The sequence below is a fragment of the Ictidomys tridecemlineatus genome, chromosome 8 (genome assembly GCF_052094955.1).
Source record: "Ictidomys tridecemlineatus isolate mIctTri1 chromosome 8, mIctTri1.hap1, whole genome shotgun sequence".
Classification (NCBI taxonomy): domain Eukaryota; kingdom Metazoa; phylum Chordata; class Mammalia; order Rodentia; family Sciuridae; genus Ictidomys; species Ictidomys tridecemlineatus.
The window spans coordinates 124793740-124809603 of NC_135484.1; the positions used below are offsets into that span (position 1 = coordinate 124793740).

Below are 15864 nucleotides of genomic sequence, written 5' to 3' on the forward strand. Positions count from 1 at the left end.
GGGAAAGATTGTTTTTTCATTGTTTTAGTAATAGGGACACCAGTGCTCCCTTTGGCCAGGAGTGTTAGAGGTAGTGACCTGGGGTGAGCTGAGAGTTTGAAGGTCTGGGCAGGGGATAGTATCATGCTGAGCAGATTAATCCCTTCCCATCTGGGAGATTTTCTGATGTAATCTTTACTTTGAACTGAGGATTAGATAGACCTAGAAGCTGAAGGACTACTCAGAAAGTCTCAGTTTAGCTGTTGTCTTTGAGCAGGTGCTCTTGGAGAGAGGCATTTCAGTGTATAGAAGGAGTATGGGTAGATGGTTAAAGTGTAGACTTTGTTATTCAGAAGGCTGAGTCAGAAGGATTGCAAGTTCAAGGCCAGACAAGGCAATTTAGTGAGACTTTGTCTCAAAATAAAAATTTTTAAAGAGCTGAAGGTGAAGCTCATGGGTAGAGCACTTTATGCCAAGGTTCAATCCCCAGTATTGCATTAATAAATAAGACTTTGGTGCCAGACTACCTGGGTTTGAGTCTTAGCTCTGCCACTTACTGGCAGTATAACTTTAGGCTAGCTTCTGTGTTTTACTTTCCTTTTTCACAAAATAGGGATATCTTCCTCACTGAATGGTTTGAGGATCAAATACATTGACATGTGTGCCTTAGAAAAGTGCCTGGCATACAGTGAGGACACCATAATGTTAGCCACTGCCATCATCATCATCATCATCATCATCATCATCCTATGTAGAGAGGGATGATACTAATGAAACACCTCAATAAAAGAAGAAAGAGGTTTTGGTGATTTGGAAGAGTCAATGGTAATTCTAAGGTTTCAATCTTATATAGTGGGCAGTGTTGAAGTGTGAGGAAAAATTGAGCTTAGAGAGTTTCTGTATACCTCTACATGGGCAAAGCCTCCCACATTAGCAGCAGACCCCACCAGAATGGTACATTTGTTACAGTTGATTAACCTGGCACATTGTAGTCATCCAAAGTCCATAGTTTACAGAAGTGTTCGTTCTTGGTGGTGTATATTCTGTGGGTTTGAAAAAATGTATAATGGCATGCTTCTATCTTTATAGTATCATGCACAGTTATTTTCACTATCCTAATTTAATGTACATTTATTGTTTGTACATTATGGTGCTAAGAAAAAGAAATAAAACTTGGTTCTGTTCTCAGAAGTAGTAGAGCCTGAGCCCATGTGTGTCTTCAAATCTCAGGCTGTTTCAAGAAAGTTGAATAGAAAAAAAAAAATGTGGTCATGTCATGGAGAACATTTGTGTATTCTTTATTCATCTATTCCTTCCTTCCTTCTGTTAATACATTCCAAATTCAAATAGTCATTTGTGTAGTGTTGCTGTGTATTATTTGTGCCTTGCAAGCAAGTTGTTGCTGAGCCTTTGCTTGTGTCTTTTTGGGAGGTGAGGAAAGGAAGATGAGATTTTCTCCATTATACAGAAGGTAGTTTCAAGTTAACCATCTGTGGTTATTAAACCAAATGGGGTTACAATCAAGTATGCAAAGTCAGGTCTCTTGATCTGTTGTGTAAGAGTTAAAGGAACTATCATTCTTTTCAGCTTTCTTGGAAAATATTGAGTGTTGAGAAGTGGTGTGAGTAGGATTGAATGATGGACTTCGGAAGTGTAAAGGGCAGGACTGGGGATGTGGCTTAGTGGCAGAGGGTGTCTAGCATGCATGAGGCCCTTGGTTTGATCTTCAGCACCACATACACACAGAGTGTGAAGGATATTTCTGCAGTTCTCAGTTTTTTGGAAAATCTCTAAAAGGCAACTAGAATGGCAAGAAGTTAACACACTGAAGAAAAATCTTCCGGGTTGATAAGCAGAGTGACAAAGGCTGTGGGTGTTGCCTTTTCTAGGAACTTTCAGTGTTGGAGGAGCTGTTAGATCCGGGGTCAGCTCTACTGAGAGTCTGAAGGATGAGAGGACATCAGTGTCACAACTCTTCATTGCAATATCTGTGTTTTTTCCTTTACTCTATGTCTACTTTTTCTCCTTTGCCACTCATTACCAGAGTGTTTATTCATCAGACTTCTCTGTTTGTAGTTCTGAGCTAGCAGCTGTACACACTAAGACCATTGGGCTCAGCTAATCTCTGCTCTAGTCTAGTTGCTTCAAACCTAAGACAGACACATGGGCATAGTTAGAGATTTTGAATGTACATATGCTTCATCTGACAACATGAACACAAACCATCCGCTCAAGTCGAAGTGTTTGAGCCAAAATTGGATGGTCCCCTCCCCCTGCACCCACACACATTCCAATCCTTTTCTCTTGTTCTTCTCTCCCCAGACATCCCAGGAGTTTGTGGAGAAACTAACCAAGCGACTCAAAAGACACCCTGAAGAGACAGGTGGCTTCCAGGAAGCACCGCTGGCCTATGATGCCATCTGGGCCTTGGCATTGGCCCTGAACAAGACATCTGGAGGAGGTGGCCGTTCGGGTGTGCGCCTGGAGGACTTCAACTACAACAACCAAACCATTACCGACCAAATTTACCGGGCAATGAACTCCTCGTCCTTTGAGGGTGTCTCTGTAAGTTACGAGCCTCTTTCATGCTCCCCTGTACTCGCATCGACAGACACCCCCTTAGAGGCTCCTTTAGAAGCATACATTCCCCATCTTTCTCAGTTACTTCTCTGCAGAAGTTAGTCTTAGAGGCGGGGGGTGGGGATCCCCAAACCAGAAAATCCCACAAAAGACTACAAAAGAATAAGACTGTATATTTTTCAACCCTTCCTCTCATTTCTTTCAGACAAGTCCAGGTATTTATGAGTCAGATGAGAACTGTAGGATTTTTAAAAGAAGAAACAACCCAAAAGTTTATCTCCTTGTGCCTTTTAAAGTGAGAAAATAAATGCCCAATGGGATTTGGTGACTTGCTCAGGCCACACAGCTGGAAGCCAGGTCTCCTGGTGTTCTGTCTGGGGATTTTTCCCATTCAAATCTCACGGGTGAAGCTTCTTCTCAAAAGAATAATATTTCTAAAATCTAGGGTATGGGCATCTGGGGTATGTCCTATATGCAGGCAAATGCCATAAATAGTATTCATTCAGAAGCTCAATTACATCAAAAACAGAAGGAGTCAGAAAGTCCCTGATGTTCTCTTTTCACTCCTGCTTTTATCCCCTTTGCTTCCTCCACATGTTTCTCCCCCTCAGGGCCATGTGGTGTTTGATGCCAGTGGCTCCCGAATGGCATGGACACTTATCGAGCAGCTACAGGGTGAGCATGGGGGTGGAGGTGCAGGGTGGTGGTGGCGGAGGCTGGGACTGGGCCAGGTCCCTACTTGGAAGAATACTCAAGACATCACGAGATTGCCTGGTGCCTCCTCTCTTGCCTTTCTCTTTCAACTGTGTTCATCAAGCTTTTAAATAACATTAATAAAAAGCTTAGGGAGGGCTGGGCACAGTGGTACATGCCTGTAATCCCAGCGGCTCGGGAGGCTGAGGCAGGAGAATCACGAGTTCAAAGCCAGCCTCAGCAAAGCAAGATGTTAAGCAACTTAATGAGACCCTATCTCTAAATAAAATATAAAATAGATCTGGGAATGTGGTTCAGTGGCCAAGTGCCCCTGAGTTCAATTCTTGGTTCCCCACCCTGACTTAAATAGAGTTGGGTTTCTTGCTGAGTTGTGTTCTTTAAGGGCATGTAAATTAAAAGCAGCGTTTCTCTATTCTTTCAGTCTCAGAAGTTTGCCTTCCAATAGGTGTGGTGGTGTACCCCTGTAATCCTAGCTATTCTGGAGGCTGAGGCAGGAGGATTGCAGGTTTGAGGCCAGCCTAGGCAACTTAGCAAGACTCTTTGTCTCAAAGTAAAATTTTTTTGAAAGGCTGGGAATATAAGTCAGTTGTAGAGCCTAGCATGCTTGAGGCCCTGGGTTTAATCCTCAGTACATGAAGAAAAAAAGAAAACAAAATTTCCCTTCTGAGACCTGTAGGAGCTGTCAGTGCCTCCTCAAAGATGCAAGGAAAGCTGAATCTAGGAAACCTGCTAGTTTTTTAAAGGGAATGCATTGAATTTTCTTGCTAGGTAACTATCATTCCTAATTTTCTGTAGTTTGACCTTTCTGGATTGAATTTTCTTATAACTTAGCATACTTAAGTATTTGAAGAACTTTGGTGAGTTAATTTTTCAGTTCCTTCTTACTTGCAGCCTTTTATGGGATGGACAAGAGAGCTATTTCTTGGCCTTCTGTGAAAAGTTTCTTTCTTCCTTCCTCCCGAACTCCCACATTCTCTCAGCTTTTCTTTGTATCCAAGACAAGAGGGAATGGATTCATTGGTGAAAGCCGTGTGAATTGGCTTTCGAAAGAAAAGTTATGTTAACTGGGACAGTTTTAGAACAGAAATCTTAGGAGTGACCGAATTTCACATAGTGGCTCTTTAAGAGGCAGATGTAACTTATCCAAGGAATTAGAACCCAAGCCAACGGGAGAGAAATTTCTAAAATTAAAATGAAGGCCACTGGGAAAACAGATTCTGTGATTCTGTCCATCATGAGAGAATAAACGGAAATATGTTTAAAGCTTTCCAAGCCAGAATCAGAGTGAGAGACATCTTGCTGAGAGAGCTGTGAGGCAGTGGAATAGGTGGCAGACGTACTGTGGCGCCTTCCTCAATGAAGAGTTTTAAACATATAAGATGTTAATTCAAGTGCCTTAGGAATCACTTTTTTTTTTTTCCTTTTCTGTACTAGGTTTTATACCCAGGTGCGCTCCACTATTGAGCTACATTCCAACCCATTTTATTTTATATTTTGATATAGAGCCTTGCTTAGTTACCCAGCTGGCCTTGAACTATCCATCCTCCTGCCTCAGCCTCCTAAGTTGTGGGGACTATAGGCATGCACCACTGCACCCAGCTACCACCTTATATTGCCTTTTTTTTTTTTTTTTTAGTTTTAGTTGTAGATGGACACAATGTTTTTATTTTTATTTATTTATTTATTTTTATGTGGTGCTGAGGATTGAACCCAGGGCCTCATGTGTGTGAGGCAAGCGCTCTACCGCTGAGCTACAACCCCAGCTCTTATATTGCTTGTGAGATTGTTTCAAGCAACTTCTGTGTCCTTCCAGGTGTCCTTTAGTTGCTTAGGTAAAGATAGTGTCACATGCAGTTAAGAAAATCAGCTTTAGGAGTGTGGGAAGTTAGCAATACCCAGCATGGCTTTTTACCTATCAATGGCCACTCCTCTTGTTATTTGCTCAGGTGGGAGCTACAAAAAGATTGGCTACTATGACAGCACCAAGGATGATCTTTCCTGGTCCAAAACAGATAAGTGGATTGGTAAGTGCTCTCCTATATATTTTCTTTTAATCCCTCTGAATAATTGAGGAGAATGGTCATGCATTTGAATGAGGGTGGGGTGGTGGGTTCCATAGGGTTGAAATATGGCAGGGAGAGGGGCCACAGGCAGGGATTAAGAGAGAGCAAATATAACCTCCAAGAGAGGAGAGGAGATTGGTGTATTTGGAGAGGGACTAGGAGGTGGGTAGTACTATTTTTAATAGCACACTGCTGGGGAAACTGGGGATTAGAGGCAGGGGGCGGGCAGGGAGTGGGAAATGGAAACTCCATTTGGTTTCCAGATGTCCTGGTGCCTTGATATATCTGAACCAGCTACTTTAAGCCTCGAGCTGTCTCATTGTCTCTGTCAGGAAAACATTACTTAAACTATAGGAGAGGACATAAAACCTCAGATCATTGTCATCTGCTACAATGTACTTTTAAAAAAGAGGAAAGTGAGGAATTATTGATAGTGTACTTGGTGGGCTAAATGATAAGAAATTGAAAGATCCTGGAGGTGGGCAAAAAGAAGCACCAACTGCTAAAAGAAGGGGGGTTAGTACCTGTTGAAGGTAGCAGCTGCTACCTGGCTCTGCCCAACAAAACCTACTTGTTCCCAGCACTGCTAGAGTTCAGTTTTTTTTTTTTCTTTTAATAAAATTTGAATTTAGGACAGTGTTCTGTACTGCCATAAATGCTGCATGGCCTAAATTAGGTTTTTTTTTTTTTTAATTAAGCAAATTACAATTAGGTTTTTTGGTGAACTCTGACAAATTTGAACTTCCCCTTAATAATAACTGAAAAACGCTTTAGGGAATATCATTCTGCCAGGGTTAAGATTTCAGACTAGTTTCTTTTTTGTTTGTTTTGCCTAAGGTTAGAAGGCCAAATTAGATATTTGAGGTCCTTTTAGCTTTCTCACGGAGTAAATGTCTTTTGCAGCTTTTGACTTGGTGATAAGAGATCTCATAAGTTTATTTCTCAGCTAGCTAGCCCCTTCTTTCCTCTCCCATTTTCCTTTGCTGTTTGCTACAAGAAAAACAGAGAAGCAGGAAGAACAAATTATAACAAAACAAGACTCTACGATTTTGGTGAAATGCCCCAGCATTCACTATATCTTTTTCATTTATTTTGGTTGCTCCCCAAGGGCCCCAGTGACTGTGAGCATTCATTCTGCCAGTCACACCTGTGCAGAGTATGAGGGCCTTAAGTCCTCTGCAGGCATCCTTGTCCTTCACCCCTTTCCATTATCTCTTCTTTACCCTTTTCCTCCCTGTGCATGCAGGAGGGTCCCCTCCAGCTGACCAGACCCTGGTCATCAAGACATTCCGCTTCCTGTCACAGAAACTCTTTATCTCCGTCTCCGTTCTCTCCAGCCTGGGCATTGTCCTTGCTGTGGTCTGTTTGTCCTTTAACATCTACAACTCCCATGTCCGGTAAGTTTCTCTTTTCCCATGATCCTTGTCCTGTCTGCCTCTCCAAGGTAATGATCATGCTCCTTAGAGGGAGTGAGACTAAAACCTGAGTTTATTATAAAACCATCTGTTATAGAAGGTTCTATTTGGACTTACTGAGATTGCAAGAGGGGGATCAAGGTATAACCCCCACCCTTGATCCAAAGCAGCCAACTGGAAGAAAGGAAACAAAACAAACTCCTCTGGGGCTAGGTAACACAATGTCGGCCTCTAGAGCAATAGATTGTATTTCTGAGAGGGCCCTGTGCTAGGGGAGCCCTCTACAGCTCCATCTTCAGCCCCATGAGCCAGCTCATTGTCTCTCAAGACTGCCACCTTTCTTTTGGTAGTCCTACGGCCCTGGAGTTGAGGTCATGCTATTGTATGACATTTGGAGGGCTGAGCTTCCTTGGAGAAGAGGGGTAATTCTGCTCTCTTCCTCTCCCACCCTCTCTGCCTCTGCCCTAGTTATATCCAGAACTCCCAGCCCAACCTGAACAATCTGACTGCTGTGGGCTGCTCACTGGCGTTAGCTGCTGTCTTTCCCCTTGGTCTGGATGGTTACCACATCGGGAGAAACCAGTTCCCTTTTGTCTGTCAGGTGAGGAGGGCATATACCTTGCAGAATGTGGTTTCCCACCCCTCTCAGGAGCACCTTCCACCATGTATACTTCCCTGCCTTTCCTTCTTCTTATCTTTCCCTGACTCTTGTCCCTGTTGCTTCCTCTTAGCATCACCCCTCTGGTCTCTGTCTGGCTCTGTCCCTTCTCTCTGGGCCTCTAGACCTTTTCCATTCTGCAGTTCACCTGCTAGTACCAGGAGGAGGGAGGTACTGAGGACCAAGGAAGGGGGTCTGCACAAAGAAGAATTGTGGCTCGTCTGTGGTGTGGGGGCTGAGTACCAGAACTGTGGGCTTCCTGTGGGAGCCTTTGTTGAGGTTTAGAAAAATGAAAGCAGAATCTAAGTTGTCAGCTAAGAGAGCTGGTGGGGAGGGGTGCCATCACACAGGGAGGAGGGCCTCTGGGGCTTTTAAGTATATGAAAGATTCTGAGGCTGTGGGACAAGGCTGGCTTCAACAATGATATTTGAGTGGTTCTCTATTATGCTGCAGGAAACACCCACGCTTCCCCCTGATTCTGCCTATCCGAATTCTTGCTTTCCTCTGCTCCCTTTCCTGAACTGATCACGTACTATGCACATGGCATCTGCACTCACATGTATGCAGTTCATCAGGAATTATCTGTTCCCAGTAGAATCAGAGTGCAGCCAGAAAGGGAGACAACTAGCTGCAGTGCAGTAGGAGAGGTACAGGAATAGGAATCTGCAGAATGTGCTGTGGGAGCAAAGAAGGGAAGCAGCTTACTGTCAGAGTGGCTGGGTGGGCCTCATGAAGGTGGTGGCCTTTGTGTATTGAACCCTGCATGAGATTTCCCTGCTGGAGAAATAAAGGAAGGTTATTGTGGGGACAGAGAATGTCATGTGGTCACATGACAAAGATATAAAAAGATATAAAAGAGAGTAGATAGGAGAGTACTAGTAGGTCATTGTGGCTAGAGCATGCAGTAGGTGAGGGCCTGGGAGATGAGTCCAGACAGGTGGATGGGATCATGTTGTGAAAGGTTCTTGTCACACCTGAAGGTGTTTAGGCTGTCACCTGTAGGCACTGGGGAATAATCAAGTAATTTTAGTGAAATTGCTCTGGTTGTGGAGAAGTTATAAGATGGATGAGAGGGATGGTAGGAATAGGGAGACCTGCCCTGTGCTCTTTTCCCCACACACCTCATTACTTGGTGACTGCATCCTACCTGCTTTGTCATCTGCTCACTGCCCACACTCCCTCCTACAGCCCTGAACATCCTCACCAAAGCCCTACCTCCTACTCTGCCCCCTTCTGTCTGAGCCCTCTCTCCCTTTCTAGGCCCGCCTCTGGCTCCTAGGCCTGGGCTTTAGTCTGGGCTATGGCTCCATGTTCACCAAGATCTGGTGGGTCCATACAGTCTTCACAAAGAAGGAGGAAAAGAAGGAGTGGAGGAAGGTGAGCTGCTTCTCAGTCTCCAACCTTTGCTCCTTGGCTCTAGGAGCTTAGAGAATTTCTCCTGACCTGCCTTCTCTGAATGTTTGCTCAGACTCTGGAGCCCTGGAAGCTGTATGCCACAGTGGGCCTGCTGGTGGGCATGGATATCCTTACTCTTGCCATCTGGCAGATCGTGGACCCCTTGCACAGGACCATTGAGGTACCACTTGAGAGGAGGTATTGGGGTCAGGAGGCTGAGCCCCTGTCTGTCAGTGTCCCCAAGGTTGTGTGTATTTTTGAGGGACAAAGCTACACATGGAGAGTGTAGGGGAGGAGGGCAACCATCCATCTTCCTTGTGGTCCCTTTTCTCCCCTAGACTTTTGCCAAGGAGGAACCAAAGGAAGACATTGACGTCTCTATTCTGCCCCAGCTGGAGCACTGCAGCTCCAAGAAGATGAATACATGGCTTGGTGTGTGAATGTGGAGGAGAGGAGGGCAAATTGCAGCAGAAGCAGGAGGAATGGGCAAGGACATTAGGTTTGAAGGGAAAAGTGTCTTTGGGAGAAGAGACAGAGAGCTTGTCAACCAATTTTACTGTTCTTCTCTTTGTTATTGTGCTAATTGTTTTTGAGAATGGTGGAGAGTTGGTCTTTGCTGTGAAGAGCTTAGGATACAAAGCAGGGATGAAGAAGAACTTCTGTTCTTTATCAGTGGAGATAACCCCATCCCCTGGCTTGACCCCCATCTGTATTTGGTCACCTCCTTCAAGTAAGACCAGGATTGTGAGGTCATGCATGGATTTAGGCTCCCCTTGGCCTTATTAACGTTTCTTTGATCTGTAACCACACTTGGTAAATATGCCCTTAGCCTGGAAAGCCATCTTCCCCCTGGAGAGAAAGGGGTGAGACTTTATATATGGCCTAATCTGGCCCATTTCCTGCTGGCCAATCAGGCTTTTGCCTGACTGACAGATATTGATGAGCACCATTTTCTGGTGTGAAATGTGTCCATTCATCACAGGGAGTGCTTGCTAGGTCAAAGTAGCTAGACTGGAGAGGAGATCTCCCTTTCCATTGAGAGGCTCCAAGAAGGAGCATTAGTGAGTGATGGGCAAAGAGAGAGGACAAAGATTGAGTGAGTAGCATGAAGGTCCTTGATGCCCAGGTGACCCTTTCCTGCTATCCTAGGTATTTTCTATGGTTACAAGGGGTTACTGCTGCTGCTGGGAATCTTTTTGGCTTATGAAACCAAGAGCGTGTCCACTGAGAAGATCAACGATCACAGGGCTGTTGGCATGGCCATCTACAATGTGGCGGTAAGCTCCCTGGATACCTGGCATTGATCTTGTATGATGACCATGGATGGTAACTGAGATGTGGTGGCCTAGGGAGAATCAGGCACCATTTCTGGTATCACTGTGTGGAGGTGTTGAAAAGTTTGCTTATGTTTGATTTACAAAGCTAAGTATCGATATTATGTCATTAATTTTCTTGCATCTACCCAGTGAAATAGATATATAGGTGAGGAAACAAGCAGAGATGTTAAATTGCTTGTCTGTGTTTCATGGGATGAAATCTGAGTACACTATTCCTCCCCAGGAGTCCCTAGGGACTGACTGAATGGGTGCAGAGAGATCCTGGGAGTTTCTGTTAGAGAGGTTAACCTAGAGTTGAGGACTTGTTTGGTGCAGTTTATTTGGCATTTTTAAAATTTTAACTTGAATTTTCTTTTTTTATTTTTTGGAACTGGGGATTTAACCCAGGGGTGCTTTTTACCATGGAGCCACATCCCCAACCCTTTTTCTTTCTTTATTTTTTTTAATTTTGAGACAGTGTCTTGCTGAGTTGCTGAGACTGGCCTTAAACATGTAATTCTCCTGCCTCTGCCTCTGGAGTTGCTAGGATTACCGGCATGTACCACTGTGCTTTGGCATTTTTGTTAATCTAGAGTTGAGAATGATTCTGGATTTATGGAAAATTCACCAGGATCTCATCCTCATAGGATCCTTCCTGAGGGAAGAAGACTCTAGTAGATCCCATCTGAGCCTGCAGATCTGAGTCTCTTTACATATGTTCTGATCCCCAGGTCCTGTGCCTCATCACTGCCCCTGTCACCATGATTCTGTCCAGCCAACAGGATGCAGCCTTTGCCTTCGCTTCTCTTGCCATCGTGTTCTCTTCCTATATTACTCTGGTTGTGCTCTTTGTGCCCAAGGTGATTTTCTGACTCTTCTCCTGCCCTCTCTAGTCCCATGCCCCTTATATCCTTTTTTCCTAGGACTCTGTTCCCTGCCCTTCCCTGCACCCTTCTCCCACTCCTTCCCTTGTATTGGGTCTAGCTTGTTCCTCTTTTGTTCATTCCTTCCTACTCCTACCCACCACCCTCTGATCACGGACACAGCCCCTGCTCCGCCATCCCATGCCCAAACATTTGCCCTCAGATGCGCAGGCTTATCACCCGAGGGGAATGGCAGTCTGAGGCACAGGACACCATGAAGACAGGGTCATCTACTAACAACAATGAGGAGGAGAAGTCCCGCCTGTTGGAGAAGGAAAACCGTGAACTGGAAAAGATCATTGCTGAGGTATATGGATGATGGCCAGGGTCCAGAAGGACTCTAACTTAGGTCTGGTTGTCTGAAGTAGAACCTGATATGTAGGTTCAAGTGTTCATGCTTTATGGAGGGAGGGTCTCAGAAACCCTGCAAGGGAGTGAGTGAGTGGAGCAGGATAGGGAAGGGAACAGGATTGAGCAAGAGTCTGTCTTAGCTAAAATCTAGTGTTTATCTGATGAGGTGGAGTGGGAGCTGCATTGTTGATTTGACACTCCTGAGGCAAGGGGTGGCTGTCCACGGCGCTGCGTAGCAACCAGTGGGAAGCAGCTGTGAGCCATTAGCAGCCAATACTCACAGCTGGGTGTTAAATGTGTCCACAGCAAAGGAGGTCTGGGCAGGTGCCCACAGTGTCCACTGTGCCCCAGGCTGCAGTTAGGGGTTAGTTCAGTGCCAAAGAGGGAGATATTCCAACTGGGTTTACATAAATATCCATGTGATTTATTAGAGCCTTTGTGTACTGACTCTTCTCTTTTCCATTTTCTCCTTTTGTTTTAATCTCATTTCCCTGATCTCTTTTCTTTTGTTGGTGCTCCTGTTATGTTCTTTTCTTGATTCCACATTTTAATTTTTTTCTTTCAATTTATTCTATCCCTCACCCACTCTTCACTTTTCCTTCCCCTGCCTCACGACCTCCCCTTTTCCTGTTCTCCCAATTGTGTTTCTTCCTCCAGAAAGAGGAGCGAGTCTCTGAACTGCGCCATCAGCTCCAGTCTCGGCAGCAGCTCCGCTCCCGGCGCCACCCCCCAACACCCCCAGATCCCTCTGGGGGCCTACCTAGGGGACCCCCAGAGCCCCCTGACCGTCTTAGCTGTGATGGGAGTCGAGTCCATTTGCTTTACAAGTGAAGGGGTATCAGGGAGGACAGGCCCAGTAGGGGAGGGAAAGGAAGAGGGGAGAGGGTGGGGGACTGGGTTGGAAGCAGGGGACCCCTATCTTCAGTTGGAAAGAACATGCTGTCAGTTCCATCTCTTGTAAATTCATGTCCCTCTGTGAGTCCTGGAGTTATTTGAGTCTCCAAATATTCTGGGAAATAGATCTTTTTATCTTATTCATTGATATAATTTTATATCACTACTTTATAATTTAGTTTGTGCCTCACTTGAAGCTACTCAGTCATGACTCCTCAGCAGCCTCACTACATCTTTGTCTCCCATGACAGCCCTCTGTCCAGTTACCACGGCAACCCTGCAGCTCCCATCCTGTTTGTGCTATGCTCTCTCTGCTTCTGTCAGCAGGGGTCTCTCCCCACTAGTGCTCTTTCCACCCCAGCAGGGGCTTCTCCATCATAATTCCCTTCCTCTCATCCTACTTGCCCTTCCACATGTTCCCATGTTTTCCTTTTAAATTTTGCTTCTTTTGGGGATTCATTCTTTTCCCCCAGAGCTTGAATGCTGCTTGCCTCTACTCTGTGTGTGCTCATTCTTATGCATCTGCTCTTCTCTTGCTTGTGCCACTGGTGCTCCTGTGCACGTGTGCTTGACCCATGTGCTTTGTCATGCTGCAGTCACAACTATGTGTTCTCCTCTTGTGGTCATGGGTTTGCCTCAAGTGGGTCTGGGTAGGATGTTCCATTTGTCTAGCATGCTAAACTTTGTCTTTCTACTTACACACATTCATGTTTATCTATATTTTCCCTGTGTACCTACCCTTAATATACCCTTATACCTTCTCTTTGCACAGTATTCTTCCAGCAGAGCCATATGTAACCTCCCTGCACATTATTATGCACTTTCCCCCAATCCATGTTTGCTAGGGCCATCCTCACTGTCTGCTTGTCATGTTCATTTTCCACTCATACTTCCCCCTCCCTCCTTGGTATTAACTCCTGCACCACCCTCAAATCTGCACACACAATCATCCTCTCAAGACCGCTCCCTTTAATTTTTTTTTTTTCCTTTTTTGCGGAAGCTAAGAAAAAAAAAATGGGGGCAGGTTTGGGGAACTGTTTCCAATGAATAGATGAAGAGAATTCCGACCATGGAAGGTGCCTCTGACTGTTGATGGACAGATGGACCTATGGGGTGGGAGGTGGCGCCTCTTTCACACTGTGGTGTCTCTCCGGGAAGGATCTTCCTGAATCTCAATAAACCAGTGAACAGTGTGACTCAGCACCTCACCCTCTGTACTGTGAACAGAGCCGGCTCCCATCCAAGGAGGGAGGCTCAGAGAGCTCCAAGTTAATGAAAAGGCTTTGAAGCAAAGGGGTGGAAAGAGGTGTTTTATTGATCCACTGAGGACTTAGCAGGGCAAAGTAGGACATGATTAAGGCTGAGATTAGTGAAAGATGACATTATTGGTTAAAAGTGTGGGCTCTGGAATCAGACTGCTAGGGTATCAGATCCCACTATATGTAAAAAAAAAAAAATCCTTTATCTTTATTTTTTATGCCCTCATTTGTGAAGATAGAATAGTAACTACAGTCATATATTTTTTCATATGGTGGATGCAAGGACTAGGTTAATTATGCATTCAGGCCCATGCTATATGTTGGGTAAATGCTAACCTCTGTCACTACTGTTTCATGGATTCCCTGACAGTGTGGGTATGTATTGGGATCCTGGAGCAGGTGGCTGAACAGATGTGAGCACTTTTCCTTCCCAGGAAGTTAGAACAAAAGAATGATGACTGCTCAAAGGTTTTGGATGATTTGGCCTGAGTGCTTCCAACCTTATACATCTTTGTTTAAGGAAGTCTGAGCATCTTGGGAAGAATTTGCAATCAAAATGAAAAAAAAAAAATTTTAAATGGCCAAGGGAGAAAAAAAATTGCCTGGAACTTTATAAGTCTTTGTGTCTTTTTGGAGATAACTTTTCCCTTTCACTTGGGCATTGATTTTCATCTCACTTTTTTGCACAAGAGCTGTAAGGGTGATTGGACCCTGTCATTTCGTTGTCCTGTTTATGGGTAGTTTAAATCTTAGGTCAGTATTTGAAAAACCTTTCACTGTGATTATCCACCTCAGATCAGTTGGAGTTAATTTGAGTTTCCTTTCTTCCCACAGTGGAATATTCTCAAGGAAAGGGGAAGAAGTCTATGGGGTAGAGAAACCTGCAGCGTGAAAATGAACAGTTGGCTTTAGAAACAGCAGCAGGAGCTATGTATCAGGCCTGGGTAGAACCTAAAAGATCCAAATTACCACTTCAAACTTGCATTGCACTTAGATAGGGTGTAAATTATAAGTAAAGGGTCAGTTGTTCTTCTGTGGCTTAGGGTGAACCAGATACTCTTTGCTAGCAGGAGGGCAGAAACAAAGCCAAACAGTAGAACTAGCAGAGGTGCCTGATGCAAAAGGTGTGAGGGGATGAGTTGCTGGGCAGTGAGGCCACTGCTTTGTAGTTCAGGCATTAGTTGCTTCCCTCATTCTGGTCTTGAGGCAGGCTCTGCATCTCCTGCACTGCTTCAGGGTAGGACTCCCCCTTTGGCATCAGGTCTTTCTGACTTGAAAACATCCCAGACTCCTGATTGCATGCCAGGACTTGGTATTCTCTGCTCTCCTCTGTGTTGGTCTCTTGCCTCCCTGCCCTAGTTCCTGTCGTGTATAGAGAGCATTCTTTCTTTCTTTCTTTCTTTTTTGTATTGGGGATTGAACCCAGGGGCACTTAACCACTGAGCCATATCTCCAGCCTATTTTTAAATTTTTATTTTGAGACAGGGTCTCACTAAGTTATTGAGACGGGCTTTAACTTGAGATCCTCCTGCCTCTGCCTCCTGAGCCCCTGGGGCCATAGGCATGCATCACTATGCCTCACTAGGGAGCATTTCATGAACACTTTGCTCTTGTGTGATTTTCATTGTCTTTTCCATCCATCAACAGGTGTTGATTGGGCAAGATGCTGTGGTGGGTGCATTTTTAGGCACTGAAGCAGAGAAGTGAACAAGATGGTTTGCATGGGACACATGTTCCCATGATGGGATGATGACCAGTGAAGATGAACAAATAAAAAACTGAGATAGTGTAATAGACCAACCAGGAACACTGGGCATCTCTGTCATTAGCTCTAGTGCTCAGGACAACCCGGGGGGGGGGGGGAGGGGGTTGTATGCTCAATAGATGGCAAGGAGACTGTGGCCTGGTAAAGAAAGAATCCTGTGCAGTGTCATACAGCTAATAAGAAAAAAAAAAAAATCAGTGTTTAAACTGTGCATTATTATCAATTGCTGTGTAACTTATTACCCAAAGTCACTTAAGCAACAACAAATTTCTGGGTCAGAAATTGAGACAGGCTACTTATTCCACAGTGGCTAGAAGGTTTGAAGACTGGGAACCGGAATCATGTGAAAATTCCTTCAGTGTGGAAAGGTGGGTTTTGGCTCAGCAGAGAATTGGACTGGGGCTGTAGGCTGGAACCTTTACACATGGCTTTCTGTGTGGCCTGGGGATTCTTCATGATGTGGTGACTGAATTCTAAAGGTGAGTGTCATCGAGAGAGATACAGAAAAGAGAATGAGAGAGTATGTATTATCTTTTTTCCTGTTGAAGCTTT

General features: G+C 44.8%; 1 protein-coding gene across 6 annotated transcripts in view; it reads left to right on the forward strand.

Annotated features, from left to right (window-relative positions):
- Positions 1–15347, forward strand: part of Gabbr1 (gamma-aminobutyric acid type B receptor subunit 1) — a 30048-nt gene extending 14701 nt beyond the window's left edge. For 3 of the 6 annotated variants that reach the window (XM_078020411.1, XM_078020414.1, XM_078020416.1), the window contains 12 exons: positions 2302–2544; positions 3171–3234; positions 5220–5297; positions 6583–6733; positions 7220–7352; positions 8670–8786; positions 8878–8985; positions 9143–9236; positions 9954–10081; positions 10852–10980; positions 11207–11350; positions 12052–13484. In XM_078020411.1, the coding sequence (XP_077876537.1) occupies positions 2302–2544; positions 3171–3234; positions 5220–5297; positions 6583–6733; positions 7220–7352; positions 8670–8786; positions 8878–8985; positions 9143–9236; positions 9954–10081; positions 10852–10980; positions 11207–11350; positions 12052–12225 (1563 nt within the window). In that variant the 3' untranslated portion in view covers positions 12226–13484. Of the gene's footprint in view, positions 1–2301; positions 2545–3170; positions 3235–5219; positions 5298–6582; positions 6734–7219; positions 7353–8669; positions 8787–8877; positions 8986–9142; positions 9237–9953; positions 10082–10851; positions 10981–11206; positions 11351–12051; positions 13485–15194 lie in introns of those variants that run through there. The other 3 variants (XM_078020412.1, XM_078020413.1, XM_078020415.1) reach the window with 3 other exon arrangements.
- The last annotated feature ends 517 nt before the right edge of the window (positions 15348–15864 follow it).